Here is a 27,822-nt window from a genome sequence, read left to right on the forward strand (position 1 = left end):
GAATAAAATCAACCAGAGCGTCTTCAATGTAGGAGATGGTTCCAAGATGCTGGGCATGAGAAGTTTCTGAAAGAGCATTCCCACTTGGAGAAAGAGGCTGAGTCGGGCAGTGTTGTTTCTGAGGATTTAAGAGGAGGGGTCAGCAGAAGTTCACCTCATTTGGGGAATGGTTTAAAGATAGTTGTTGGAAATAGGAGGAATTAACCCTAGGGATGAGGAGCCATTGTTTAAGACTTTAGTGGTGAGGCACAGTTAGGGGCTAAGGTCAAGTGGAAGACAGGTAGAGAGGAACATCTATCCAATGGGGACAGGGACTTGCAAGTACACCCTGGAAAGTCCTGTCTTTTGGTGTCTCTTGCAGGGACCAAATGCAAACCCAGGTCTTCTGACTCCTGGTCAGAGTTCTTCCCATGTCTCATAGATGCCTCAACCCTTCCCACTTTGGTAGATGATTGAGAAAGAACCATAGGTATTCTGGACCCACCCATAGAAGGAGAGATTGAGATAATTAAAGGCCTGGACAGGAAAAAAAAAAAAAAAAAGGAGGATTTACCACTTTGCCCTTGGGATGTGATGTGTCTTCAACAGGACCAGATCCTGCAGGAGTTGCATCCTGTGAATTGCTGACCTGAACCTTCAGGAAGGAGATTCTGCTTCTAGAGATTGAGAAAACTCAAGGACTTCCTTACAGAGGAGTTCAGTGTCCCAAAGGCTTGGTTCTGAAAGCATCACTGTACAGATAGCTGTTGTTGTGTCCCTTAATAAAATTCTTCTGAGCTCCATCCTCCGATTTTTCAGCTACCTGGGGCAGCCAGGCCTGTGGCTCATTGTATCTCTCTCCCCAAGGGGCAGTCAGCCCTGTGCCCTGGCTGTTCAGAGACAGGGGTGTCTCCAAGCTTTCGTTTTTCCTTGCTGTGCCTTTAAGAGCTGCAGGAATGCAAAGAGTCTGGAGGAGGGGTGGGGTCTCCCAACAGGACTTCTGGGAAAAGGATCCTGGGAATTTTTGCCAGAAACTAAACTGAAATTCCAACTCTGAGAAGTTGGGGGTGGTTTGTTTTGTGTTGGGTCAGGCCTGTGATTGGACTGCAGAATCTGCTAGGGAGGAGGAAAGCAGAAGTAAAATGCAAGGAGCCAAGGAGAGGAGGAGGGCTGCCCTCCCCACCCTTACCCCCACCCCAGTGCACACTCACCCAGGCCTGCAAGAGGGTGCAGCCACTAGCCTGGAGAGGATCAGTGTGTGTGAAGGGTGATAATAACAGATGGACCCAAGGAACTCTCTACCCCACATCGACCTGCAAGGCCTCCAGGGGCCGGCTTGCCAACAGCTGGACTTGATCACTGGCTTGCAAAGTGAGATCACGCATCTGGTGGAATAACAAGCAGGCTTTGCTCTCTGGCTGTTTGTGGAGGATTTTCACAGCAGTGGCTAGAAAGTGGGAGACTGCTACCTGGACCCTTGAGTTTTCTTGGAGAAGCACAGCACAGGAGATTCCACCCTTGGGTGATTCGCAGGACAATGATGGCCCTTCAGCAAGCATCTGCTTTCCTGGTTCTGTTCCTTGCGGCTCTCCTGCTCCCTCCACAGTGTGCCCAGGACCCGGCCATGGTGCACTACATCTACCAGCGCTTTCAAGTCTTGGAGGTAGGTGGCATCTGTGCACCTGATCCCGGGAACATGCCTCCCGGAAGTCACGTTATCTTACCCCTGTTTCCCTCTCTACTGGGATGCACTTTCCCCACATATATCATAAATACATTGCCAACATTACACTTGAGATTTTTTATCATCTAGTGGTTCAGAGAGCTGGCTCCAGAGCCCAGGCTGCACCACTCCCAAACTTTGAGCAGGCTTCACTTTGTGGTCTGATCTGACAGTTTTCTTATCTGTAAAGTGGGGATGATAATAGAATTTATCTCCTATGGCTATTCTGAACATTGCCTGGCATGGCGGTAAATGTTACAAAGTGTTGTTATTATTCAATAGTTCCATTATTTAAATATGAAAATTAAAAATTTTGGTCACTTCTGGGGTGCCTGGGTGACTCAGTCGGTTAAGTGTCAGTCTTCAGCTCAGGTCATGATCTCACAGTTCATGAGTTCAAGCCCTGCATCAGGCTCTGTGCTGACAGCTCAGAGCCTGGAGCCTGCTTCCGATTCTGTGTCTCCCTCTCTCTCTGCCCCTGCCCTGCTCATGCTCTGTCTCTCTCTCAAAAATAAATAAACATTAAAAACAAAAAATAATTTAAAATTTTTGGTCACTTTTTATTCATATTTTACTATATCAGGATGATAGTAGATGTTAGTTTTCCTTTTGTTTTTTTATGATAAAATATTAGGCCACTGTAAAAAGTTATGGTATTATATCAAGAGGGTACATCTTAGCTCCTTTGCCAAACTGCACTTGGGTTTAGAAATGAGTAGATTTCAGGGGTGCCTGGGTGGCTCAGTCTGTTGAGCGCTGACTTCTGCTCAGGTCATGATCTCATGGTTTGTGAGTTCGAGCCCCACATTGGCCTCTGTGCTGACAGCTCAGAGCCTGGAGCCTGCTTCGGATCCCGTGTTTCCCTCTCACTCTCTGCCCCTCCCCCACTCATGCTCTGCCTCTCTCTCTCTCTCAAAAGAAAAAAAATGAGTAGATTTCAGCAGTGTTAGAGAGAAAGTGTTGGGGGTCCCCTTCCCCATGGGTTGCAGCTGCCACTTCACTAAAATTTGTAAAACCCACAATTTTTGCAGCACAGACAGGCTCCCAGCGACAAATGTAACCCTGTGCCCTAGCCTTTGGCATACCCCTGGCGTTGCCATTATTTCATACTCAGTTGCCTTGCTTTTGTACAAGTTAAATTTTGATAAATTCTTTACCTTTTTCCAAAGACACTTTTTTTTTTCCAAAGACACTCTTGTTTCCAATATTTATTTTCTATATCTTCTTGAATATTTTTAAAGTCCAAATTAGTTGATGATCTGGTTAAGTAAAATAATTCCAAAGAGCAGGCTGAACGCATTTCCTAATGTTCAGCCAACCAGCTGAGGCTGGGGGCAGGGAACAAGATGGTCCCAGGCCATGGCCTCTTGCTGCTTGCCTTACTTGCTCTTTCCTCAGACAGCTCCTCCCCAGGGTACCTCCTTGAAAGTGCCAGAATTAGGCTCAACCCTGGGCCCCCTGCATTTAGCACTAGCTTGCCCTGGGATTCCTGCAGGTTTCCCTCAATACCTGAAAAGTTTTTCTGCAGGAAAGGGTATAAAGTGCAGACACTTTGATTGCTATGAATGTGGATTTTTTAAAAGATGGGGATATGGTTCCTAGAGATCTTCCCACCCTGGTCAAGACTTGGAGGGGAAGTCAAATCCCAGGTGGCAGTCACTGTTGACCAATGTGGACACTTACAAAGTAATACAGTTCTCACCCTGAGGGATTTTTAAAAATTTTTTTAACATTTATTTATTATTGAGAGACAGAGAGAGACAGAGCATGAGCATGGGAGGGGCAGAGAGAGAGGGAGAAAGAATCCAAAGCAGGCTCCAGGCTCTGAGCTGTCAGCACAGAGCCCGACACAGGGCTTGAACTCACAAACTGCGAGCTCATGACCTGAGCTGAGGTTGGACGCTTAACTGACTGAGCCACCCAGACACCCCTGATTATTTGTATTTTAAAAATATTTTTCTGTGAATGATAGCTATTTGTATTCTTGACCAATTTAAGTAACTAGCAATAATTTGAGAATTTATTTTCTGACTGAAGCAAGGACTGGAAAAATGTACCCAAGCAACGAGGGCATACATTCACGACTTCCAAGAGTTCTCAAAAAACCTATCCGTTATGCTGGGAAGATGTCAGACCTCCACCAGTGAATATAGGAGTGCAGTGGCTAACCTGGCCCTGAGAGTCGAACGTGCCCAGCGCGAGATAGACTACCTGGAGTACCTGCGGGAAGCTGACATATGCCTGGAATCAGAGGACAAGACCCTGGCAGAAAAGCTCATCCAAGAGGCCGAAGAAGAGAAAAGGATCCGGACTCTGCTGAATGCAAGTAAGAGAACCATGTCTTTTACAGCCCTTGTAGGGACTCACATTCAGAGACACAGACTCAGCACAGATAGGGGTCTGGCCAGGTATGAGAGTAAGAACCAGATGTACAGTTTTGGGGGCAGGCTCTGGGAGGGAAACCTTACCAGGGAACAGGTGTCTGAAGGAAAAAGTCCTTCTCAGAAAGCAGCTTTTCCTTTCATAGAGAGTTCTTAAAGCCCCCATAGAAGGTCAGGGCTCCAGTGTCAGAGGTCAGCTAGGAAAGCACATCTCCAGATAGACCTTGGTTTGGAAGAGGTGTGTGGTACCAGATCCTTCCAGGGAGGATAGAAGGTTGGCAGATTCCCCCAGTGCCCTGAGAGTAGGCAGCGGCTGCTAATGTGCCAAGAGATAGTCTGAAATTGTAAATGGCATTGGTCAACCCTCAGGACTGAGGACTGCAGTGAATCATTACTGTGTTGTCAGGATGGTGATATCTAGGGGATTTGTCTTCCATCTTGGGATCCTGTTCAAATCCCTTCCAGGCCATTAAGAATAATGGTTAGGAGCTCAAATTATAATAACGAGTATCAAGCAAGAAAAACATAAGCGAGAAAGAAAATTTCCTGTGCATGAGTCCATTTTATTAAAACAATGAGGGAGACAAGTCACCCAGCTCAGAGTCTGTATTCTGATATGGTTTCACTGCAAATAGGAAAACTTTATTTATATGTTAATTGTGTCTGTCCCAAATGTGAGAAATTCCATCAGAGAAATAAGATAAAAGATGAGTGTCATCATTGTGCTAAAGGTTTCATATATCTTCTCAGTGTAATCCTGATAAGAACTCCATGGGTCATCATAAGATGGGTCTTCCTAAATGATGTGACACTTGATCTGAGTTTTGTTTTTAATTTTTTTTAAATGTTTATTTATTTTTAAGAGACAGAGAAACAGATCACAAGCAGGGGAGGGACAGAGAGAGAAGGAGACACAGAATCCTAAGTAAGCTCCAGGCTCTGAACTGTCAGCACAGAGCCCAACCTGGGGCCTAAACTCACAAAGCGCAAGATCATGACCTGAGCCAAAGTTGGCCACTTAACTGACTGAGCCACCCAGGTGCCCCTTGATCTGAGTTTTAAACAAAGTATTAGAGAAAAATGAGCAAAGAGTACATGAGGTGAGGGCACAATGTACTGAAGGCATGAGAGTATAGAACACTTTGGCATGTAGGTCTGCAGATATGGCCGAGGGGAAGCTCAGTGGGGCAGATGCATTTGCAAAACAAGAAACAAGATTGTAGGGTTCAATGAAAGACCTTGCATGTGAAGCTCAGGCGTTTGAACTTGATTTGGAAAAATGATAGAGAACCACTAAACAATGTTCATTAGGGACATGACATGAAGGAAGAGGGCAAGACTAGAGAAAGGAGACCAGTGGGGGACTACTGTAGCAATTGGGGGCAACAAGTGATAGTGTCTGCATTAGGTGTCATTGAGATAGAGAAGGGCGGATGGATTTGAGAGCCATTGAGAGTTGGAATCCACATGGCTTGGTGACTCATAATTAAAGGTGAAAAATGACTGAAAATGATGAGTCCAGGACACTTTCCGGATCTTTGACTTAAGTTTTGGGTGGTTGGTCTCAAATACGTTGAGATAAGAAACCCAGGAGGAGTTTTGGAGCACTATTACTCTACTATTTGTTTTTTCAGAAAACTTATTACTCTGAAATCTTCTAGTTCATTTATTTGCTCACTGCTTATTTTCTGCCTCTGCATCTAGAATGTTAGCTCTATATGATCCTGCACAATGCTGTGCCCCAGTGCCTAGAACAGTGTCTGTGTTCAACACATATTTGTCAGTGAATAACTAAGTGAACAAATGAATGGATTGTTGGAGAGACTGTCAGCATGGACAGAGGAGTTATTAGGTTTTGACGGAAAGGAGAACAGAAGGCAGAGAGAAGGGTGCCTATCTATAATATGAAGCAGTTGATCAAGTTGGTTGAATGAGTAATTGATCCTTTTTGGCCTTGACATTATCTTGAGATGAATCATCCTCTGAGAGGGAGAAACTGGGGATAAACATGGGGTGAGAGAAGGAGGGAAAGGGTAAGGATGATCTAGGAGAGGATGAACAGAGACTGCCTAAAAAGCTGATGAGGAGGATTGGGTATTATTAATGTGCCTGAGCTTTCCTGCCAGGGGTCAGGCAGGACCCGGATCCTGAACGGTGGTGCTAGATTAGATCCCTGAGTCCTTGGGGTTGCCTCTTTCTTCTCCAGCTAGAGCCCAGCTGATGTCCTGATTCTGAACTTGCTGCTCTTTGAACCCTTATCATCTGCCTCATCCCTCAGACACTGGAGGCCTGAAATATTCCCTCTTCCATGGTGAGTGAAAACTTTCAACTTTTCAGAGATTGCTTCTTCCACGCCTGTTCCCTCTGGAGCCCTTGACTGATGATTCATTGGTTTAAGATTCCACACTTTTGACCCCTACCCCTGGACGGGCCCTGTGCTACACAGTAGGGATAAAGGCGTGAGCAGAACATGTCTGTCCTCTGAGCTTCCTTTCTTACTGCTCCTCTTGCCTCTGGTCTTGCCTCCTATCTGCTGTCACACAGACCTCTCCACAATACAAAATTAATCACATTACTCCTCTGTGTAGAACTATCAACACCAAAATTTCCACTCAAATCTCTTGGCCTTTTATATAAGAAAGGCCCTTTATGAAATGACTCAAGTTCATTTCTGGCTGCTTCTTCTCTCACACTTTACCCACATGCAGTTGCAATTAAATATATATTATATATTATAATATATATATTTTATATATAGTTTTTCTTATTCCCCCTTTTTGACTCAAAAATGCTGTGAATTCTCTGTGAATCCCTTCTGCCAGGCAGATTGACCTCTGGTGCTCCTGGAGCAGCTCATTAAATCCTCCAAGGGAGCATTAATACTTTCAACCACAAACATATGTGTGTGTATTTATTCCTCAACCAGACCATAAACATACAGACATCTTCCTGTCTGTATTCACAGTGTCTAGATCAGCGTGGCCCGTGGAGGAGGCTGTAAAAATTGTCCATAGAGGAGATACTGATGGCAGAGTCCCCTCAGAGCTTAGTTTAGGGGAAGACAAACCTGTAAACAACCACAATTGTGTGATTAGTATTGACGTATTATTTTCAGAGTTTCTCCGCTCAAGAATAGACTTTTCTGTGTTTTGTATTCTGTGCCCATCCCCCACTTTTCCTTTTTTTGCCATTTCTTTTTTGTTTAAAAAAATTTTTTTTAACATTTATTTATTTTTGAGAGAGACAGAGACAGTGCGAGGGTGGAAGGGGCAGAGAGAGAAGGAGACACAGAATCCGAAGCAGGCTCCAGGCTCTGAGATGTCAGCATAGGGCCCTATGCGGAACTCGAATTCAATGAACTGCGAGATCATAACCTGAGCAGAATTCAGATGCTTAACCGACTGAGCCACCCAGGTACCCCTCTTTTTTTGCCATTTCTGTTAGTAACTATATCTATCTTAGTTTTCTAATGCTGAGTAACAAATTGCTGCAGATTTAGCAGCTTAAAACAAGGTACATTTATTATCTCAGAGAATCTGTGGATCAGGAGTCTAGGCACAGTTTCACCTCCCTTTGTTCAAGGCCTCGGGAGGGTACGGTCAAGGTATTAGCTGGGCTACATTCTCACCCAGAGCTCAGGGTCCTCTTCCAAGCTTACTGAAGTTTTTGACAGAATTTGCTTTCTTACGGCTCTAAGACTGAGGCCCTCGGCTTGTGTTGCCCATTGACATCAGCAGTTCACAATGTCATTGTTGCTTCTTCAAGGACAGAAGGAGAGTGTTTCTCTTCAGCCTAGTCCCTCTTAAGAATTTGTATGTGATATAAGCCAGGCCTACCCATAATAACCTTCTTTTGGGTTAGCTCAGAATCAACTGACTTGGGACCTTAATTATATCTGCAAAATCCCTCCACCTTTGTCTTGTTATGTAACCAAATCATGCGTGCTATCCTGTCATATTCACAGATGTCACACACAGCCAAGGGGAGGGGATTACATAGGGTACGTCCACCAGGGGAAGGAATCTTGGGGGCCATCTTAGAACTCTGCCTACCTGGTGCTCTAGTCCACTAGGCCTAGCTGGTGTCACTAATTACATGTATCGACTTTCTTCTTACAAGGCTCTGATCTTCCTGTCTTCTAACCTTGGCCAGAAGAGACTGAGCCAGCTAGAGAACTCCCACTAAAATCCTTAAGATTCATGTCAGCACCCTTGTGTGTGTTGGGAAACACCTTGGGATTACAGGCCAGGGAGGGTTTGTCACATCACAGGGTTTCATTCATACATATACACTGTCTTCTAAAGAGAGTTTCTTCAGGGGGCACCTGGGTGGCTCAGTCTGTTAAGCATTTGACTTCGGCTCAGGTCATGATATCATGGTTTATGAATTCGAGTCCCATATTGGGTGAGCCCCACTTCTCTCTCTCTCTCTCTGCCCCTCATGGTATTCTCTCTCTCCCCCCTCCCTCTCTCTCTCTTTCTGCCCTCACACACTTGTGCCCTTTCTCTCTCTTAAAAAAAAAAAGAGAGAGAGAGTTTCTTTGGAAATCCCATAGGGAGAGAATGATGCAGCTTCCTTGGGAGATTCTACCCTGTGTCTCAGGATACTTCGAGAAAATTCTGACATCAGTCTAAAATGGTTTGCATTTATTCCTGGAATATTTCTCAGTCAACCAGAAAGGGTCAGATACTGGGGATGATAAATAAGATAGAATTGTTCTGTAATGAAGCCATTTCCTATAGAGCTGTTCTCAAGTCTTTAGGCTTTATTTAGAGATAATCCGCAAATGGTGTTCACATGAGGGCAGCAATCCCAGGGATGTTTTGGGGTTAGCTCAAATTCTTAAATCTTAACTCCAACATGCACACTTTCTCTCTTCCTCTCTCCTTCACTCTCCATCTCTCTCTCTCTCTCTCTCTCTCTCTCACACACACACACACACACACACACACACGTACACACACAGAATTTAGAATGTAATGACTGAACGTTGCTGTACACAATCCAACTTATATTTAAAAGTCATTCGAAGTCTTTGGCACTCTGTTATTAGTAAAAAGAAATTTTGCATTGCACTTGGCAACTTAGGGCAAAGCACATTGCCTCAGATACCCAGATTGAGAATTTATCTAGCAGTTTTTTGCAGATTCTGCAGGCTACATTCTTGTGTGGATAAGAGTATTAACCTCTTTTTAACTCGCAAATAGCTTGTGAAGAAAAATTCTAAAGGCAGTCAAAACAAGCCATTATAGCGGATTTTATTTTATTTCCTGTTTCAGCACAGCAATTTTTATTGCAAGGCCGCATGTATGTGACCTCAAGTAACCCTCTCTCTCCTGAATTAAATAACTCCTATCTTTTGTTAGATCATGTTTCAAAAAGAAAATCTGTTGCTGCACATTTAAATGCCTGTGGGATCCATTCAGGTATTATAAATGTGCCTGCCCTATATTCAAAGCCATTAAAAACAAAACGAAAAAAAAAAACCAAAAACAAAAACAAAAAACCCCTGGCAGCCAAATAAAACATCTCTGTGAGTCAACTCCCAAGGTCCACTAGTTTGTGACACAGGGCACAAAACATTAAGAGAGGTATAACTCTAATTTGTGGCAATGTATTTACTATAAAGGAGGGGATTGAGAGTGTACACACAAGTGTAAGTGCAGGACAGAGAGAGAGGGAGAGAGAGAGAGAGAGAGAGAGTGTGTGTGTGTGCGCACGCACTTGTGTGCACACGCACATTTCTACCCAGAAGTTGCTGCAATATAGGGCCAGCAACACCAGAGATGTATATAATGTTTATCCTGGGCCGTCTCCGGCAGGGTTCCATAGGTCACCGTGCTGGGTCCAGAAGGGCCTATATACACAGCACTTCTTTTGTTTATCCATCTGGAAGGCCTGCAATCTAAGAAGATACCTCCAGTCCCATCACTATGGATACTAATAGATGGTCCCAAAGTTGTTTCAGCTGATGGCTTTTGGCTCCAGGTAGAGTGAGCACCCATTCACTCTCTCTATAACTCATTCATTTGCTCACTCATTCAGCAAATGTCTAGTGAATTCCAGGTCTCCGTTGGCATGGTGCCAGGCATCAGAGATGGGACATTGAATAGGGTAACATCCTTGTCCTCAGGAAGCTACAGCCAAGTGGGGAGGCCATCTAAACAAACCCGCGGTAACAGCCAGAGTGATGACTGCTCTCACCAGAAGCACAGGGGCAGGCATTGAGTAATTTAGCAAGGTCAGGGTTGCTGTGGAGATGGGCGGGGAGGGACTGTGGAATTTGGAAAGTAACCCTCAAGCCGAGTTTTAATAATGGAAAAGAACGATTTGAATGGAGAATAGGGTAGAGGCTGCTTCAAGCAAATGGAACAGCCTGCGGAAGCACAGAGGCCTAATGGCGCTTGGCATTCAGACCTCAGGTGGAGGAAGAAGTTGTGGAGAGCAGACGAGAGAACTGGGCAGGGGCTTCATGCTAAGCCAGTCGACGCTTTCAAGCTATGAGAAATGAAAATAATGTGACTCATGGTAGCTAATATTTAGTGAGTGTTCATTAACTGAATAATCTTTAAGAATTTACCTTACTGGATTATATCATCCAATTCTCACGGCACCCCTATGTATATGTATTATAGTTATCCCCCGTTTTGTACATGAGGAAATCAAGGCACTGAGAGGATAAGCAATCTGCCCAAGGTCTCACAGCCAGTTGATGCCAGAGCTGGGATTCAGATCAAGGCGGCTGACTCCTCCACATTCTAACCTCTCCCATCATGCTGTTGTGCTTAAGAGTGGTGAGCAGGGATGTGTCAGAGCTCAGACAGAGGTTGGGGAAGGTCATTCTGGCCACTGTGCATGGAACAGACTGGCAGTAGGGGAGGATGGGTGTACACAGAAGAGAGAACCAGGCAGGCCATCTCCAAGCCTGTCACGGAAGCACTCGAGGTAGGAGCCCACTGTTCCGAGACTCCGTGCCTGCACCCAGGAGGCCCAGCTTCTTGTGATCTCGTTGTGGGACACATATGAAGACCATGTCCCTCCCCTTGGTCACTGTTTGATGACGATTCTTACTCACAGATTAATTTTTTTTTTAATGTTTACTTTTGAGAGAAAGACAGAGACAGAATGCGAGCCAGGGAGGGGTAGAGAGAAAGGGAGACAGAATCTGAAGCAGACTCCAGGCTCTGAGCTGTCAGCACAGAGTCCGATGCAGGGCTCAAACCCACGAACCATGAGATCATGACCTGAGCCAAAGTTAGACACTCAACCGACTGAGCCACCCAGGCGCCCCACAAACAGATTACTTTAAATCATTCTTTTAAACCCTGGCCAAGAAGGGTCAAAAAATTTCCCCTACTTCCTTGGTTTTTAATTATTTGCCTTTCCTTCATTTACTTTATGTTTAAAATTTTTAGATTTAAAATTTTTATTTTTTATTTGCTTATTTTTACTTTTGAGGGGGGAGCAGGAAGGGGCAGAGAGAGGGGGAGACAATCTCAAGCAGGCTCCTCACTGTCAGCTCAGAGCTGGGTGCAGGACTCGAACTCACAAACCGCCAGATCATGACCTGAGCTGAAATCAAGAGTCTGACGCTTAACTGACTGAGCCAGGTGCCCCCATTTACATTTAAAATTAAAACAATCATCTCTGTCCCCCCATGAGTTAGCAGAAGAGTTCCACACACACTTTTCCTGTGCTAGAAATCTCAGAAGCATCTCTTTGGCCCTCATCTGACCAGTCACCCTATCCAGTACATATTTCCTTCTGAACATCCCTCAAATTTATTTTTTCCATCTGCACTTTTCTCTCATCATCTCTGGTCCTGATTACTGCAGGAGCCTACTCACCAAGCTTCCTGCTGCCAGCCTCTCCCTGTTCCAGGGCTCTGTCCTATGTTGCCACCAGGGTTATATTGCCAGATTTACTGCATCATTGCTTTATCAACTTTGATGGTAACCACAACCTATGGGTTAAAGCAAACCCCATAACATAATATAAAGAAAGCCCTCTGGAGCTCCTGGGTGGCTCAGTTGGTTAAACGTCTGACTTTGGCTCAGGTCATGATCTCACGGTTCATGGGTTCGAGCCCCACGTCAGGCTCCGTGCTGACAGCTCAGAGCCTGGAGCCTGCTTTGGATTCTGTGTCTCCCTTTCTCTCTGTCCCTCCCCTACTCACACTCCATCTCTCTCTGTGTCTCTCAAAAATAAATAAACATTGAAAAAAAATTAAAAAAAAAAAAGAAAGCCCTTTACAACCTGACCCCGACCTAGCTTTCTTTAACTCTTTTGTTATTCTCCATGAAAGTGGCATCTTCTGATTAAATAAAAACTATGAATATCATATAGACTATATTTACTGTATTTACCTTTATTGTAAAAAGGTAGATAACATGCTAACAGCTGAACACATGAACTTTGAATGTTTCTCAGCCTCATCTTATGTCACTACTGCCTGTTCGCATCCTCTCAGTGCTCTATGCTGTGTCTGATGTGCTATTTGGAAAACAAAATATAGTTCATGCACCCCTACATTATTCATACTGTGCTTTCCAAGTCTATCACAGTGCCTGGAACAGAGTAGAAATCAATATTTTCTGACCTTGGGGAATAGTTTATTAGAGAGTGGAGGCAACTAATTGCCAAAGATTGTATTAAGCCCTTTGTCTGTTATGTTGCCCAAAACCCACCACACCCGTGCCAGGGAGATACAATTATGACTTCTTTTTAGATGACTAAACTATGGTGCTGAGTGTTTCACGCAGCCCCATCTTCCTCCCACGCTCTGGCTAGGAGCATGTTCCCCTGCCCTAGACACACTAGATTCATCTCAGCCTCCATTTCTGCTCTCCATCCCCCCACCCCCACCCATGTCAATTCTCTGTTGCCACAAGAATGCTGCAAAACAAACCACTTTATAACTTAGTGTGTTAAAACAATAATCATTGATTATTTCTTAGGAGTCTATAGGACAGCAGGGCAGTTCTGTTGGTCCGGGCCAGGCTTGGCTGCTCTTGGGTGGGTTCTTCAGTGGCACATTGCCCAGGGGATGGCTGGTTGAGGAGGGCCTCAGCTGGGATGGTTTGGGTCTCCTCCACATGGTCCCTGATCTTTCAGGAAGTGAACCTGGGCAGGCTTGTTCCCATGATAGAGGCAGACCTCTGAGGAAGGAGGCACAAGCCTACTAAAGGTCTGGTCCCTTGTACTGAATTCTTTGGGCCAAAGCAAGTTCCAAGCCTGGCTCTAGAGCCCACACTTCCACTAGAACCTCCAACATCTCATAAGGCAAAAGCCAAAAGGTCCTGATGCTCCTGGAAAGAGGCAGTAATCAAGATCAGTTTTTACGTATGCCAATTTCTATATGGAAGCAGTAAATTGCGCATTAGTGTGACTGATGATTTTGAGGCTGCTGCAAAGTTCAAGTTCAGGAGAGCAAGTCCTAGACTTTGAGACAGGAAGGATGAGAACAGGATGAAGTGAGACTTATCTCACAGGAAGAATCTGTGGTACAATGTCAAAATGACTGTGTTTTCCAACCAAGCAAATGGGAGAATGGCAGTACCACACCTAGAAACTAAGAACATTTCCATCTTTTTTAGTTTGGTAAGAATGTTACAGGAAGAAAATAAAGAAAAAAACACTATGCAAGAAAAACCCACAAGAACCAGCTCATTTTTGAAATGAACAATACACAAAAACAAAAATGTTCATAATTATAACCTTGGAATGCTTAAATGTTGCAACAGTCAGAAAATTGGTTCAAAATGGAGCTGTTTGATCGGAAATTCCTCAGAGACTGCCCACTTCAATGCCTCACTTCCCATGCATGTTGACCAGCCTGGACCCGCTAGGACAGCATTCTCAAACTTTCAATTTCAGGAAACTTTTACATTTCTAAAAAGTTATTCAGGACCCCAAAGAATTTTTCTTGATGTAATTTATATCTGTTAACACTGTATTCATAATTAAAATAGAAAAATTATAGTGTGTGCCAGATGGCTCTTTTAGGACAGACATACAACAGTAAAAACAACAGATTAGACAAAGCCTTGCCCTTGTGGGGGTTACATTCTATTGAGGGGAGTCAAACGATAAATATGTTAATGGATACATTTAAAGCATGTCAGATAGAAGATAATAAATACCATGGAAGAAAATCAGCTAAGGTGTGGAGGTTATGAGAGCTGGCCAAGTCCAAAAGGAAGCATCTGAAGGAGTCTGGCTGTGTTGGATTCCAGCGAGAGGGACCCCACAGTGGAAGCAGGCCAGACTCACACTCGCATTCACACATCTTGCAGGCTTCCATCCGCTCCCGTGAAGTTCTCAACTTGATCTGGAGAACAGAGCCATGCAGGCTACCAGCCATGTATCAAGTCTGTTTTCTTTCTCACAAGCTGCTGCTAATCACCAATAAAGGGAGGCTGTCAGGGTACGACACTGGGTACCATGGAATAGTTTGAAGTTAGTCTGGGAACCTAGAAAAACCTCTAATATAGATTTACTACAGACTTCTGTAGGACTCACCAAAACCAACATATGCTGTATGCCAGGCTCTTTTAAAGCCCTGGATTCACAGTCGTGCAAAGCCAAATCCTACTGTGGCTCACTCACTAAGTACCATTTCCCACAAGCCAGCCTTCCCTCTTTCCTGCCATCCATCTACCCAGGCACTCAAGAGTGTGAAATAGCACCTGCTCATGTCTGCCCATACCTCTTGCCATTCAAATCTGATTTCTAAGCTGGCATACCATGAGTTGGGATAGTAAGTTTGGACACTGACTAATACTGCATTCTCTGAATCAAATTGATTCCTGAGTTTGTGGACAGTTAAGCAGTAAGAGATTAAATAGACAGGATATATGTAGTGGGTCCCAGGAGCTATGGATAAAAACAAATAAGACACAGCCCCTGTGTAAAGTGCTTGCTAGGAAACAGAGTGAGTAAGCAAATCTACTTCTGCACCAGAACTGCTCTGGGAGGCACCTGCACAGAGTGCTTGGGATGCACGGAGGAGCAACAGATTGCCCTGTAGGAGCCAGAGAATTTGGTTTTGAAGGACCAGTAGATGTATCCCAAGTGAGTGAAGGCAAAATATGGAAAGCTAAGGAAAAATATGGGTGAAGTCTAAGACTTGTAAGAGGTCATGGCAAGTTGGTGACCGGTGACCAGCCCAGTGTGGTGGGGAAGTGCCAAGAGGAGGTCAGATGAAGCACCTTGAGTGCCGTGCAGAGATATCTGAAACTTATTCTGTAGCAGAAAGCATGAAACAGCCCTAATTTCTAGAAGAAATTAAGTCCATGCTGACAATTTCATTGTACTGACTGGCTGGAAGCTTTTCTAATTAACTGCTCATTTGAGACCTTCCATCTTTGTCATCCTAGAGCCTGACGTTGTACTGTCACCCGATAGGTATTGACTAATGTTTATTAACCTGAATACAATCCAGGTGCTTAAAAAGTCAAGTTTCATAGCACAGAATTTCAAGAAGCAGTCAAAATACTCATGGTTTTATAGGAGTTCTCTTTTTTTATTTTTTATTATTTTTTTAAATGTTTGTTTTTGAGACAGAAGGCAAATGGGGGAGCAGCAGCAGAGAGAGAGAGAGAGAGAGACATACAGAATCTGAAGCAGGCTCCAGGCTCTGAGCTGTCAGCACAGAGCCCAGTGCAGGGCTTCAACCCACCAGAAGCAGGATCATAACCTGAGCCAAAGTCAGACACTCAAGCGACTGAGCCACCCAGGTGCCCCTGGCGTTCTCTCTCTCTCTCTCTCTTTTTTTTTTTTTTTAATGAATTCATACCTGTTTTCCCCAAGCAAACCTGGGTTCCCTTCTCTGTTGCTCTCCTGTGCATTCCATCGCCCCTAGCCTTGAGGGCTCCCTCCATCTACCAAGTTGCTAAGACCTGACCCCTATTTCCCTAAGGTTTTCCCAAATCCTTACTCATTTTGCCATGTCCATCATTATTTGGATATCTCTGATCTGGATTATACCTACAGACTCTCTACCTGTTTCCCTGTGCCCCCTGTTTCCCACCCCTACCCCCAGTCCATTCTCCACCAACATCCAGACCATGTTTCTAAAACATAACCACAGGGGAGTTGCATCACTCCCTATAGAGGAACAAGTCTCACCAGGTCTGGAGAGTATTGCCATTAAATAAGGGAAAAAGTATTTTGAAAATTCAAAGAGTGTTATTCGTATATGAAGTCACTGTGAGGCCTTGGGCCACACTCTGTCCTAATTGCCTGTCTCCAATTGTGCTTGAAGGAAAACCATAGATTTGCATTCTCTGATTTGCAGTTGGATCCTTCATTGTCATTGTCTCTGTTAAATAATTTGCATCTTTGTTGAGCTCAAAGCTTTTAAATGTATTTCTTCCTCAGCTCTTTTCTCCTGCTAATTATCTCTCTCTGAAGAAAAGCACTGAAGGGACTTCTAACTTACCCTTTTACTCAAACACTATAAGTATATTTTCTCCAAATTCCAAAAAGAAGAGGAATTTATAAAAATCATAGACTATCTGCCCTGAAGAAACTCCAGGCTGAACTCCTCATTTTAAGGCTAGGATAGGTAAGGGCGGATTGACCAAAGGACTTTCAGGGAGACACATGGAGAACCAGAGATGGGGTTCAGAGCATTCAGGTCTCTGACTCCCAGTGCTGGGTTCCCTCTACAAAGGAAGGATCGGAGGAGCACAAGGGGCAGTTGTGTGTTTCTGCACTCTCACAACTGTCTCTGCCTAATCAAAACCATCTATCAACACTCTTCTTGTTTTGCTATTTCTCTAAGGATTCTGCATGAGAAAGGAGGAATAGAAGGAGAAAGAAGAATGGTTGAATTAGTTTGTGCTGTATATTAAATGAACATTTTCTCACTCATGAGACATTGAATGTGCCTTGTTCTTAGCCATAGTCCCCCTCTGTAGCTGGGCTGTAAGCCTGCTGACTGTCCTCCTGTAGGGATGGGCCTGCCCTGGGGCTGGCTGGAGGGTTCCTGGTTAGCTCTGCCTCCTGGTGCACATTAAGTTAGGAGGACCTATAGCCATGTGACCTTCTAAGTAACTTATCCAAGCCTTTCTTTTCCCTTAGAAAATGGACTTTGAAATATTTACCACTTAGGCTTATTGTAAGAACTAGACAAGTTGATGTAAATAAAGTTATCACCATACCAAGCACATTATGTGTATTTGTACGTATTTATTAACTTCTCAAGGCTTTGTGCTTGTTCTCCAATCAGAAACAGTTTCTGAGCTTCTCTGGTGGCCCATGGACCCCTCCTCTTCCCCATTAAAGACATTTATGAGCAGTTGTAAACTTAAACCCCCATTCATTCATTCATTCATTCACCCTCCGTGATCACCAGAGAGTGTGAGAAGAGCAAAGCATCCGCAGGAGACAGACTCTGCTTGGGAAGCTGAGAAAAGGTACCTGGCAGAGATGGGGCCCTGATAAACAGAACAGCCCCCTCCTCCCTCTTCCAGCCACAGCCTGGAGCTGCCCCTACCCACGCACCCCCCGCCCCGCCCATGCCCCGCCTCCCAGGCTCAGCCTGGTGAGGGGCCTTCTGTTAGCAGTCCTGCAGCGCCTAATGTTTAAAGTAGCTGGAGCAGCCTTCTCTGCCTTCCCCAGGGGGAATGCTTCCTGTACATTAATCCCCCCTTATCTGTGGTTTTGCTTTCCACAGTTTCAGTGACTGCTGTCAACTGCACTTCAGAAGCAGATGATCCTCCTTCTGACAAACGTCAGAAGGTCGGTAGTAGCCTAAACGCTGTGTCCCAGTGCCTATGTCATTCACCTCACTTTATCTCATCACATGGGCATTTTATCATCGCACATCATCCTAAGAAGTGTGAGTACAGTACAGTACGATACTTTTGAGAGAGAGAGAGAGAGAGAGAGAACCACATTCACATAACATTTATTACAGTATATTGTTATAATTGTTCTATCATAATTGTTGTTAATCTCTACAGTGCCTAATTTATAAATTAAACTTTATCACAAGTGTCCATGTATAATGTATAGGAAAAAACATAGTATGTGTTTGTAGATGATATAGATAGATATAGATATAGATACAGATATAGATATATAGGCATCCCCTGGGGTCTTAGAACCTATCCCTCACAGACGAGGGGTGATGACTGTAACCAGGCTGAAGTAGACCCAGAGGCAAGGGGAAACAATCCCTCGGGCTGGCAAAGCATGTCAACAGGGGGATATGGTGGCAACTGATGGCTAAGAGATTTCTATAGCTTGTCCCAAAGTCTGTCCCTGGCCATGGTAGGGACCAGGCAAGGCCTCTGGGCATCTGGGAGCAGCCACTGATGACCTGACCTTGGAAAGGACTGACCTGCTGAGGCTCTGCTCTCCCCAGCTAGAGTTGCTCCCCACGCCCTCTCCTGCCATATGCTCCTTGATAAGAACCTTGTGTCAGATTTTCAAATGAAATAATGGATTTGAAAGTATCTTAAAAGCTTTAAAGTACTTTACAAATTATTATTTACTGAAGACAGGCCTGTGGTCAGAACTCCAGATGCACAGTACTATGTAGGCCCTAGAAAAACATCTGTTTGAATGAATCTACTTCCCTCAATGCAATAGATATTTATTGAACCCATAAAGCACTGAGTTAGGCAGTGGCGGTACAAAAGTAAACATGAAGACAAAAGCCCTACTTTTGTGGAGCTTATAGTCTAGTGGGGGAGAAGGTCAATAAGCTAATAAATAAAACAGATGACATAATTACAGAATATGACAAGTGATCTCAAGGATATAAGAAAGATGTTGTAGTAGGTCATTTTAAATTTAGATGCAGTAGTCACAGGAAGCCCCTTAGGGAGATGATATTGAAACAAAGACTTGAAGGATGAGAGGAGCAGACTATGGGAAGATCAAGGAAAAGAGTACCCAAGGCAGAAAGAATCACAAGTACAAAAGCCATGAGGCAGAGACAAACTTGACATGCTCCTGGAATAGCAAGAAAGCCAGTGTAATCACAACACAGTGAGCCGGGGCGGAGAGTGGAGGATACAGCTGCCATATCAGGTAGGTACTTTAGGACAGAGTAAGAGGTTAGGATTTTATTCCAAGAATGATAGGAGAATGGGTTTAGCAGGTCAGCCACATAATTTATGTTTTTAAAAAGATTACTTCTACTGCTTTGTGGAGAGCATATTATAGGTAAGCCAGAGTAAAATCAGAGAGACAAATTAGAGACCACTGTAGTGGTCTAGGCAAGAGGGAAGAATTTAGGGAGTACAGGGATGAATGGTGGGAAGAGGAGGAAAGAAATATATTTGAGCATTAAAAAAATTGTTTTTAATATTTATTTTTGAGACAGACACAGAGAGACAGAGAGAGAGAGAGACAGAGCGTGAGCAGGGGAGGGGCAGAGAGAGGGAGGCACCGAATCTGAAGCAGGCTCCAAGGTCAGAGCTGTCAGCACAGCGTCTAACGTGGGGCTTGAACTCACAAACCATGAGATTATGACCTGAGCTGGAGTCAGAGGCTCAACTGACTGAGCAACCCAGGCACCCCTTGAGCATTTAAATTTAAGTATAACATAATTTAAAGATTAGTTTTACTATCAGAACTTGATGATGGTGGGAAGATGGAGAGAAAGGAGTTAAGAATGACTTCTAGGGGAGTCTGGGTGGCTCAGTGGCTTGGTTAAGCTTATGACTTTTTTAAAAAAATTTTGTTAACAAAAAAAAATTTTTTTTAATGTTTACCCATTTTTGAGAGACAGAGAGAGAGAGAGAGAGACAGGCAGACAGACAGGCCATGAGCTGGGGAAGGGCAGAGAGAGAGAAAGAGGGAGACACAGAATTCAAAGCAGACTCCAGGCTCTGAGCTGTCAGCACAGAACCTGATGCGGGGCTCAAACCCACAGACCGTGAGATCATGACCTGAGCCGAAATTGGCCACTTAACCAACTGAGCCATCAGAAGTCCCCCAACTCTTGATATCAGCTCAGGTCATGATCTCACAATTGTGAGATGGAGCCTCACATCAGGCTCGGAGCCAAACGTGGAGGATTCTCCATGCTGGGCACAAGAATCCTCTTAGGATTTTCTCTCCTTCTCCCTCTACCCCTTCTCCCCTTCGGAAAAAAAAATTACTTATAGATAAGAAACTTTGTTGATGGTTTTTGCTTAAAATGGGAAGAGTAGGGAGAAAAAGAGTTTGGGATATAAAAGCAAGGGTTCTATGTTGAACAGGTTAAGTTTGAAGATATCCAAGTAGGGCTACTGAGCAGGCAGTTGGATAAGTGGGTTTGGGACGTAGTAGACATCCTGATAGGATGTCATTCCAGAGACAACTTCAGAATTTATCATTAATTAGAATTGAAATGGTATGCAGAGCCATGAGATAGAATGAGGTGGTTCTGAAAGTGATTACAGACAGAAGGGGTGTGAGGACAAAGCACTTATGGGTGGGAGAGGAAAAGAAACCAACAATGGATGCAAAAAAAAAAAAAATCCAGAAAGATGGGAAGACAAACAAGAGGAAGGGTGTTCCAGAATCCACACAAAAGAGTTTCAAGGGGAGGTAGCAATCAAGTAATCAAATTTTGTTGAGAAGTTGGTTAAGATGAAAACTGAGAATTGACCCTTGGATTTGGCAACATGGAGGTTGTTGGTGACCTTGAGAAGAACTGATTCTGTGGCATAGGCAGGGAAGTTTAGATCAGTGAGAGCCTGAAGTCTGATTAGAATGGCTTAGGGCATAATTGGAGGTGAGGAAATTCCTCCTCTGAGGAGTTTTATTATAAAGTGCAAGAGAGAAATGGGGCACATTAGAGAGTGAAATAAGAGGCAAGATCTTCATATGAAAGTAAGGAGGGTATGATGAAGGCTTGAGGAGGGAAGAGAAGGTATAATAATAGTGGATGGTGAATGGATTAAGGAACTGTGGTAAGATGGCTGGCCAAACAGCTGGCAGAACAAGCAGTTTGCTGAAATGCTTGCTTACCTCAGAACCTCTGGGACTTCTCTGGGTATGCACCTCTCTTCTTCATGTCTAGTTTCTCTTCCTTCACCCTGTTTCTGTCCTCTGACTCTAGATAGTCCCCAGTTGTCCTGCAGCACCCAAACATTTATTAAGAAGAAAATGACAACCCATGAGCCCATCCAGCTTCTTATACCAAAGCCTTTGCAAAGACTTGAGGGAAACCCCCAGAGAGCTCAGTTGTCCCAGAAAGATTGTTATACACCTGTAATTCCACTACAAAATGCTCCAGGAGTCAAGGAGAGAGGCCCATAGCTCCTGTCCCACCCATGATACAGACCTCAGCAGGGTTTGAGGGATACCTGCAGGATTCCTCATGCTTCTAGTAAGCCACCACTCTCTATCTCTGTAACTCTGTAGACTGTCTAATGGTGCAGTCCCAACAAGTTCATCATTAGAGCTGATGACTCAGTCCTAATGGGTCCTGAAATGACCAGTGGAACTAATTTCATCTTGGCCCATATCCCTCTTTAGCTTGGACACCACGAGAATTCCAAAACATAAAGGTCATCTGGAAGATAGCATATTTAAGGGCCAGGTCGAAATGGCTCACACCACTTCTGTCCACATCTCTTTGGACAGAACACGGGTCAGTGGATGCAGCCTAACTACAAAGAAAGCTGAGAATATAGAAGTAGGGAAGAGGAAAATGAAATGGCATTTAGTGAACACAGATACTGTCACTGCCATAAGCAGAGAAGAAGCAAGTAGGAGGCACACACAGAGACTGTAGTGACACAAAGATCAAGGGCAAAGAAATCTTCAAGAAGAAGGAATTAATCAATACCATCATTCTATGGGAAGATCAAGTAAGACATGAACGTAAAGGTCTGAGTTTTCAGTATGGAGGTCCCCAGTGACATTATGGAGGGTGATTTCTGCAGAGTTATTTTGAAGTGAAAGATGGGAGGTGAAGAAGTAGATCCAGAGAACAAACTGTTCTGGAACAGAAACTATGTAAAATGACAGAAAGAGTGAAGTAACTAGAAAATGGTGCCTGAGGGAGAATTGTTTTTTAATATAGGCAAAGTGTTTACAAGCTAAGGAACTAGCCATGAAGGAGAAATTAAAGATAACAGAAAGGAGGCAATTCATTGAGGGAATCAAGAAGAAGCCAGGAAAGAGTGAGATCAGAGCACAAGTGAAAGAATTAGTCTTGCACAGGAGGAATGATGTGGCCTCTTCTAAGATGTGTGGGAGCATAGCAAGGGTAGGAACAACTTAAGAGAAGTTTATAAGTGAGGGACAGAGGTGGAGGCACTTCATGTCTGGTGGTATTTATTTTTGCAAAGGAATTAATCTGCTGTTGGTGAAGAGACTGATGGGGTAGAGTGTGAGTATATGGGGGTGGGATTTAAGATACCTGCTATGTGGAAGATAGGGGACTAACCATGGAAAGAGCAGTATGTACTTAGGGCCCAGCTGAGGATGGAGATGCCATATGTGCAGGGGCACCTTTGGGAGATCTTCTCCACCACACGCAACTCTCTGGGACACAGCCAGAGGTTTGGATTCACTCAGGGCCACGGATTTTTGTAGAGTGCATATTGTGGAATAACTAGGGGGGTAAGCATGCTAGTGAGAGAGGTATTACAGTGGTCCAGGTTGGATAGAAAAGGAGGCTGACAGCCTGGGAGAAAGCAGAGGTCAAGGGACTCCAGGGCCCAGGGAAATGGAAGAGCAAAGGGGGTAAGAGCAAAGAGGTGAGAAATGGAAAGGCAAAGTGTTGTTGCAGAGGGTAGGATAGTAGAATTTTACATTTCTCATAAGGAACAGTTCCAGGGGATGGGGGGGTGGGGATCCAGAGTATGGACATGGAGGGGTTGCTAAAGTAGGTTGAAAGCAAGGTGCTGTGGAGCTGAAGAGGTTGGAAGTGCTCAGGTTCCTAATGCATATGGGTAGTGTCCTGGAGAGCTCTCAGTGATTTAGACTAGAAGGAGTTGATAGCATGAGATACAAAGAAGGAAGGTTTTTTTTTTTTTTTTAAGTTTATTTATTTATTGCGGGGGTGGGGGTTGTTGCCGAGAGTGGGAGAGAGAGGATACCAAGCAGGCTCTGCACTTGATCCCAGAAAGTGTAAGATCATGACCTGAGTCGAAATCAAGAGTCCAATGCTTAACCGACTGAGTCACCCAGGCACCCCAAGAAGGGAGGGTTTTTGCACGAAGGAAAGTAGAAAAGCTGGAAAAATGTAACCCCACCTTTTTTTTTTTTAACTTCATCTTCCTCCACCTATTTTAGACCCTTATGATCCTGTTTGGATTATAGAAATACTCTCCTAGTTGGTTTCCCTGATTTTGGTTTCCCTCCCATGTATCCATCATACACACAACTGCCAGCTTAATTAATCTTGACCAGGATTCACTCTTGCTCAAAAACTTCAGTAGCTCTTCACCTGCCTCTACAATAAAATCTATATTCTTTAGCCCCACCCTCAGTGTTCCAGGCACAGAGCTGGTTTCAATCGATTTTGTTTTATGCATCTAGTTTGGGGCAAGAGCAAGTATGTAGTTTATACTGGGTTAAACCCTGCACTACTTTCCTAACACTGATCCTGAAGGACTTTCCCAAATGTGGTTTTGTTAACTGTAAAGAATGTTATTCCCAACCATCTCTGAATGGCATCCTTCAAGGGTCAATTCAAATACACATTATCCCCTTCCTTAAATGACAGCACCATTCTCTGTCCTTTTGTAAAAAATTCACTTTAAACTTCATATTGTAGTTAAGTGCCTATTAAGCAAGAACCATTCTTGATTTATCACTGTACCTCAGCCTATTGTACCCCATAACACCTATCTCAGTACCTTGCCTTTTGGAGGTATCCATTATCTGCTGACTGACCAAATGCATGCATTCATATAAATAAGTGGATGGATGAATAGAGTTCTTATAAAGTTCTAGTAGTATTAAGGGCCAGAATCCTTCACTAGAAGGTGATCTCTTCAAGGTTTAGGATTGATATTATATATATTTTTTATTCTCAATACTTAGTTAACATGGTTCTGGGAGACTTGTAAGCTAAGTACACAGTAGATACCCAGTAAGATCTTTGCAAATGGAATTGAACTAGGTGGCTTCACACCTAAGTGATTCTCACTGTGTCAACCCCAAGAAAGTGAACAGGGTCTCTGACCCAGCAAATAGCTGTTTATATCCTGACTTGAATAAAATGTTGACTCTTATAATTCGACAGCAACTCCCTTAACAGAGACCCATTTATTCATTTAATTCTTTGATTCTTTGAACCATACTATAAGTTGTGATTGATTTATGTGTGATAACTTTATTCTAGACACTGAAGTGGAAAAAAAAGCAATCAGTGAGAACAGATACATGAAAAGATGCTCAACATCACTAATCATCAGGGAAATGTAAATCAAACCCACAAAGAGCTACCACCTTACATCTGTCAGAATGGCTAGTATCAAAAAAGACAACTAACAACGATGTAGAGTCAAAAGGAACCCTCGTGTGCTATTAGTGGGAATGTAAATTGTAGCCACTGTGGAAAACAGTAGGGAGGTTCCTCAAAATAGAGATACCATATAATCCAGTAATTCCACTACTGGGTTTTTACCCCAAAATACCAAAGTGCACTAAATTTGAAAAGATATGTGCATCCCTGTGTTTACTGCATCATTATCCCCAAAACATAGAAGCACTTAAGTGTCCACCAACAGAGAAGTGGATAAAGAAGATACGGTATATAGACAATGAAATATTATTCTGCCATAAGAAAGAAAGGAATATTGCCATTTGGGACAACATGGATGGACCTAGAAGGTATTATGCTAAGTGAAATAAATGAGAGAAAAACAAATACCATATGATTTCATTTATATATGAAATCTTAAAAATAAAAAAAGCAGAAACAGACCCATAAATACAGAGAACAAACTAGTATTTGGGGTGTGGGGGGAGAGGGCAAAATGGGTGAAGGGGAGTGGGAGGTACAGGCATCCAGTTAAGAAATTAATGACCAGGCATCATGGGGCGCCTGGGTGGCTCAGTCCATTAAGCATCTGACTTCAGCTCAGGTCATGATCTCATGGTTTGTGAGTTTAAGCCCCACATCGGCCTCTGTGCTGACAGCTCAGAGTCTGGAGCCTGCTTCGGATTCTGTGTCTCTTTCTGTTCCTCCCCCACTCATGCTCTGTCTGCCTCTCAAAATAAATAAAGAATAAAAAAATAAAAAAAAAAGAAATTAATGTCATGAGGATAAAAGGCATAGATAGCATAGGGAATATAGTCAATGGTATTGTCATAGGGTTGTATGATGACAGATGGCAGCTACACTTGCTGTAAGCAAGCATAACGTATAGACAAGTTGAATCACAATGTTGTACATGTGAAACTAATGTAACATCTCGTGTAGACTATGCAACAATAAGCAGGGAAAAAAAAGAAATCTGTGAGAAAAGCAGACCTCTCATGTTTACAAAGTCTCTCTCCTTTTTCTCCTGTTTTGCCAGGCTGTGACAACATGTTGATGGGCATAAAGTCTCTGAAAATAGTGAAGAAGACTATGGATACACATGGCTCTTGGATGAAAGATGCTGCCAGCAGTTCCCAAAAGGTTTATTTCCTAATCGGATCCAGAAACAAAACTCTGTGGGAATTTGCAAACATGCGGGCATTCATGGAGGATAGCACCAAGCCAGCCCCACGGAAGCTCATCCTAACGCATTCCTGGCAGGGAACAGGCCAAGTGATCCACAAAGGTTTTCTGTTTTTTCACAACCAAGGGACTCTCAATGAGATAATCAAATATAATCTGCAGAAGAGGACTGTGGAAGATCGAATGCTGCTCCCGGGAGGGGCAGGCCGAGCGCTGGTCTACCAGCACTCCCCGTCAACGTACATTGACCTGGCTGTGGATGAGCATGGGCTCTGGGCCATCCACGCAGGGCCAGGCATCTCTGGCCATTTGGTTCTCACAAAAATTGAACCTGGCACACTGGGAGTGGAACACTCATGGGACACCCCATGCAGAAGCCAGGATGCCGAAGCCGCATTCCTTTTGTGTGGGGTTCTCTATGTGGTCTATAGTTCTGGTGGCCATGGCCCCCATCGTGTCACCTGTGTCTATGATCCACTGGGCACTATCGGTGAGGAGGATCTGCCCAAACTGTTCTTCCCCAGGAGGCCGAGAAGTCATTCCGTGATCCATTACAACCCCAGAGATAAGCAGCTCTATGCCTGGAATGATGGAAACCAGATCATTTACAAACTCCAGACAAAGAGAAAGCAACCTCTGGAGTAATGCGTTACAGCAAGGAGGAAAGGCACTGTGGCTGTGGACACTGCTCTCCAGGACATTGAGGCCACAGCCCCTTTATACTATCGTGTCCCTCTGATCACAGACAGGCACAGGGTGTAGAAGCAGGCTTGCATATGCATCCTTCCCCGGATGTTATGGCCTGAGGTGTTTTCCAAGACCTTAGATGAGAGTCTGTCGTTCAGACATTTTCTACTTCCATCACCCGTCCAAACCTCCGGGCTCTCTAGGCCTTCCACATTCTGATCCAGCTTACGTCCATCCTTTTCTTTGTTCCCCTCAGCCAGCAATTAGAAATGAAGGCCACTGCCTAGTACTCCTGGCTTCCTTCCTGGCCTTTCCTGAAGCTCTTTCCTCTTTCATAAATACCTGTCGGTATTCTTCCATCTGTCAGTGCCCCACTAAAGTACAATCTTTTCCTGATGTTGAATCTCCACTTCCCCTAGCTCTGCCCCGCCACCAAGCTAAGTAGATAAAATAGTGAAGCAAAACCATTCACATGTGAATACCACTTGCTGGTTACAAAGTGTTTGCACCTAGGTACGTCGTTTAATCCCCATCCCATGTCTTCTTCTGAGACATACAGAAGTCTTTATAATTGCCAGCTTAGAGATGAGAAAAGTTGAGGTGAGCCAAAGTAACACAGCCACAAAATGAAAATAGGGCGAGAAGATACTGCAAATCCCATAGTCTTTCCATTGCCCAAGGAAGCATCGAATATGTGTGTTTGTTCACCCAACCTTTTGTAAGCAATATGTTCATCATTTCATCCTAAAAATAATGGTCTGCCCCCTTTGGCCATTTTTCATGTCTGCACAAGACATTCCTATAAGCCCTTCAAAAGCTACTTCCCCCAGAAAACCAGCCTAAGGGTGAGGACCCCCGCTGTAGCCTCATCTTGTTTTGCCTTCCCCTGTGTCTCTTTTCTTGCTAGAAACACAATAAAACTGACACGAAGCAAATAACCCTCATCAGGTTATATTTGCCTACGTGCCCTCAGCGTACAAACTCTCAGGAAGTGCTGTCTGTGCTGGGATTCCCTGTGAAGCTCCCCAGCACACTGAGGCCCTTGGTAAAGATTCTGGAATCTGGATGGAAGCCAGGTAGCAGGCAAGCGGTTCCCTCTCACAGCAGGCATGCCAAGTGGCACAGGTGACAGAGGGCAGCTGTGCCTGTCCAGAGGGGCTTCTTCAAATCTTTCCCACGCGTTTGTCCAATTCAGCCTAGTGTGGGTCACAAGCTCAGGCTGTGGTGCCGGTCTGTGTCATGTGCTGAGGCCTCTGTCTTTCCAGGTTGGTCACATGAGAGGGTTGGCTTTGTGTGCCTGCAGCTGTTTTGCCAACTCTGCCAAGCTCAGGGCGGGACTGTAGGCAATGAAGAGACGTTCCCCCCCGCCCCCCATAGCATCTAAGTAGATCTCTGGCAGAATGGAATCACTCACCCCATGC

The 27,822-nt window shown here is 44.2% G+C and overlaps 1 protein-coding gene across 1 annotated transcript; it reads left to right on the forward strand.

Annotated features, from left to right (window-relative positions):
* The first annotated feature begins 1,036 nt into the window (after positions 1–1,036).
* OLFML1 (olfactomedin like 1) lies at positions 1,037–27,802 on the forward strand. The gene is made up of 3 exons (XM_047824194.1): positions 1,037–1,642; positions 3,740–4,028; positions 25,569–27,802. Exons 1-3 carry the CDS (start codon positions 1,517–1,519, stop codon positions 26,357–26,359), a joined length of 1,206 nt encoding a protein of 401 aa, XP_047680150.1. The 5' UTR covers positions 1,037–1,516; the 3' UTR covers positions 26,360–27,802.
* Positions 27,803–27,822: the final 20 nt, after the last annotated feature.

This window comes from Prionailurus viverrinus, chromosome D1 (genome assembly GCF_022837055.1).
Source record: "Prionailurus viverrinus isolate Anna chromosome D1, UM_Priviv_1.0, whole genome shotgun sequence".
Classification (NCBI taxonomy): domain Eukaryota; kingdom Metazoa; phylum Chordata; class Mammalia; order Carnivora; family Felidae; genus Prionailurus; species Prionailurus viverrinus.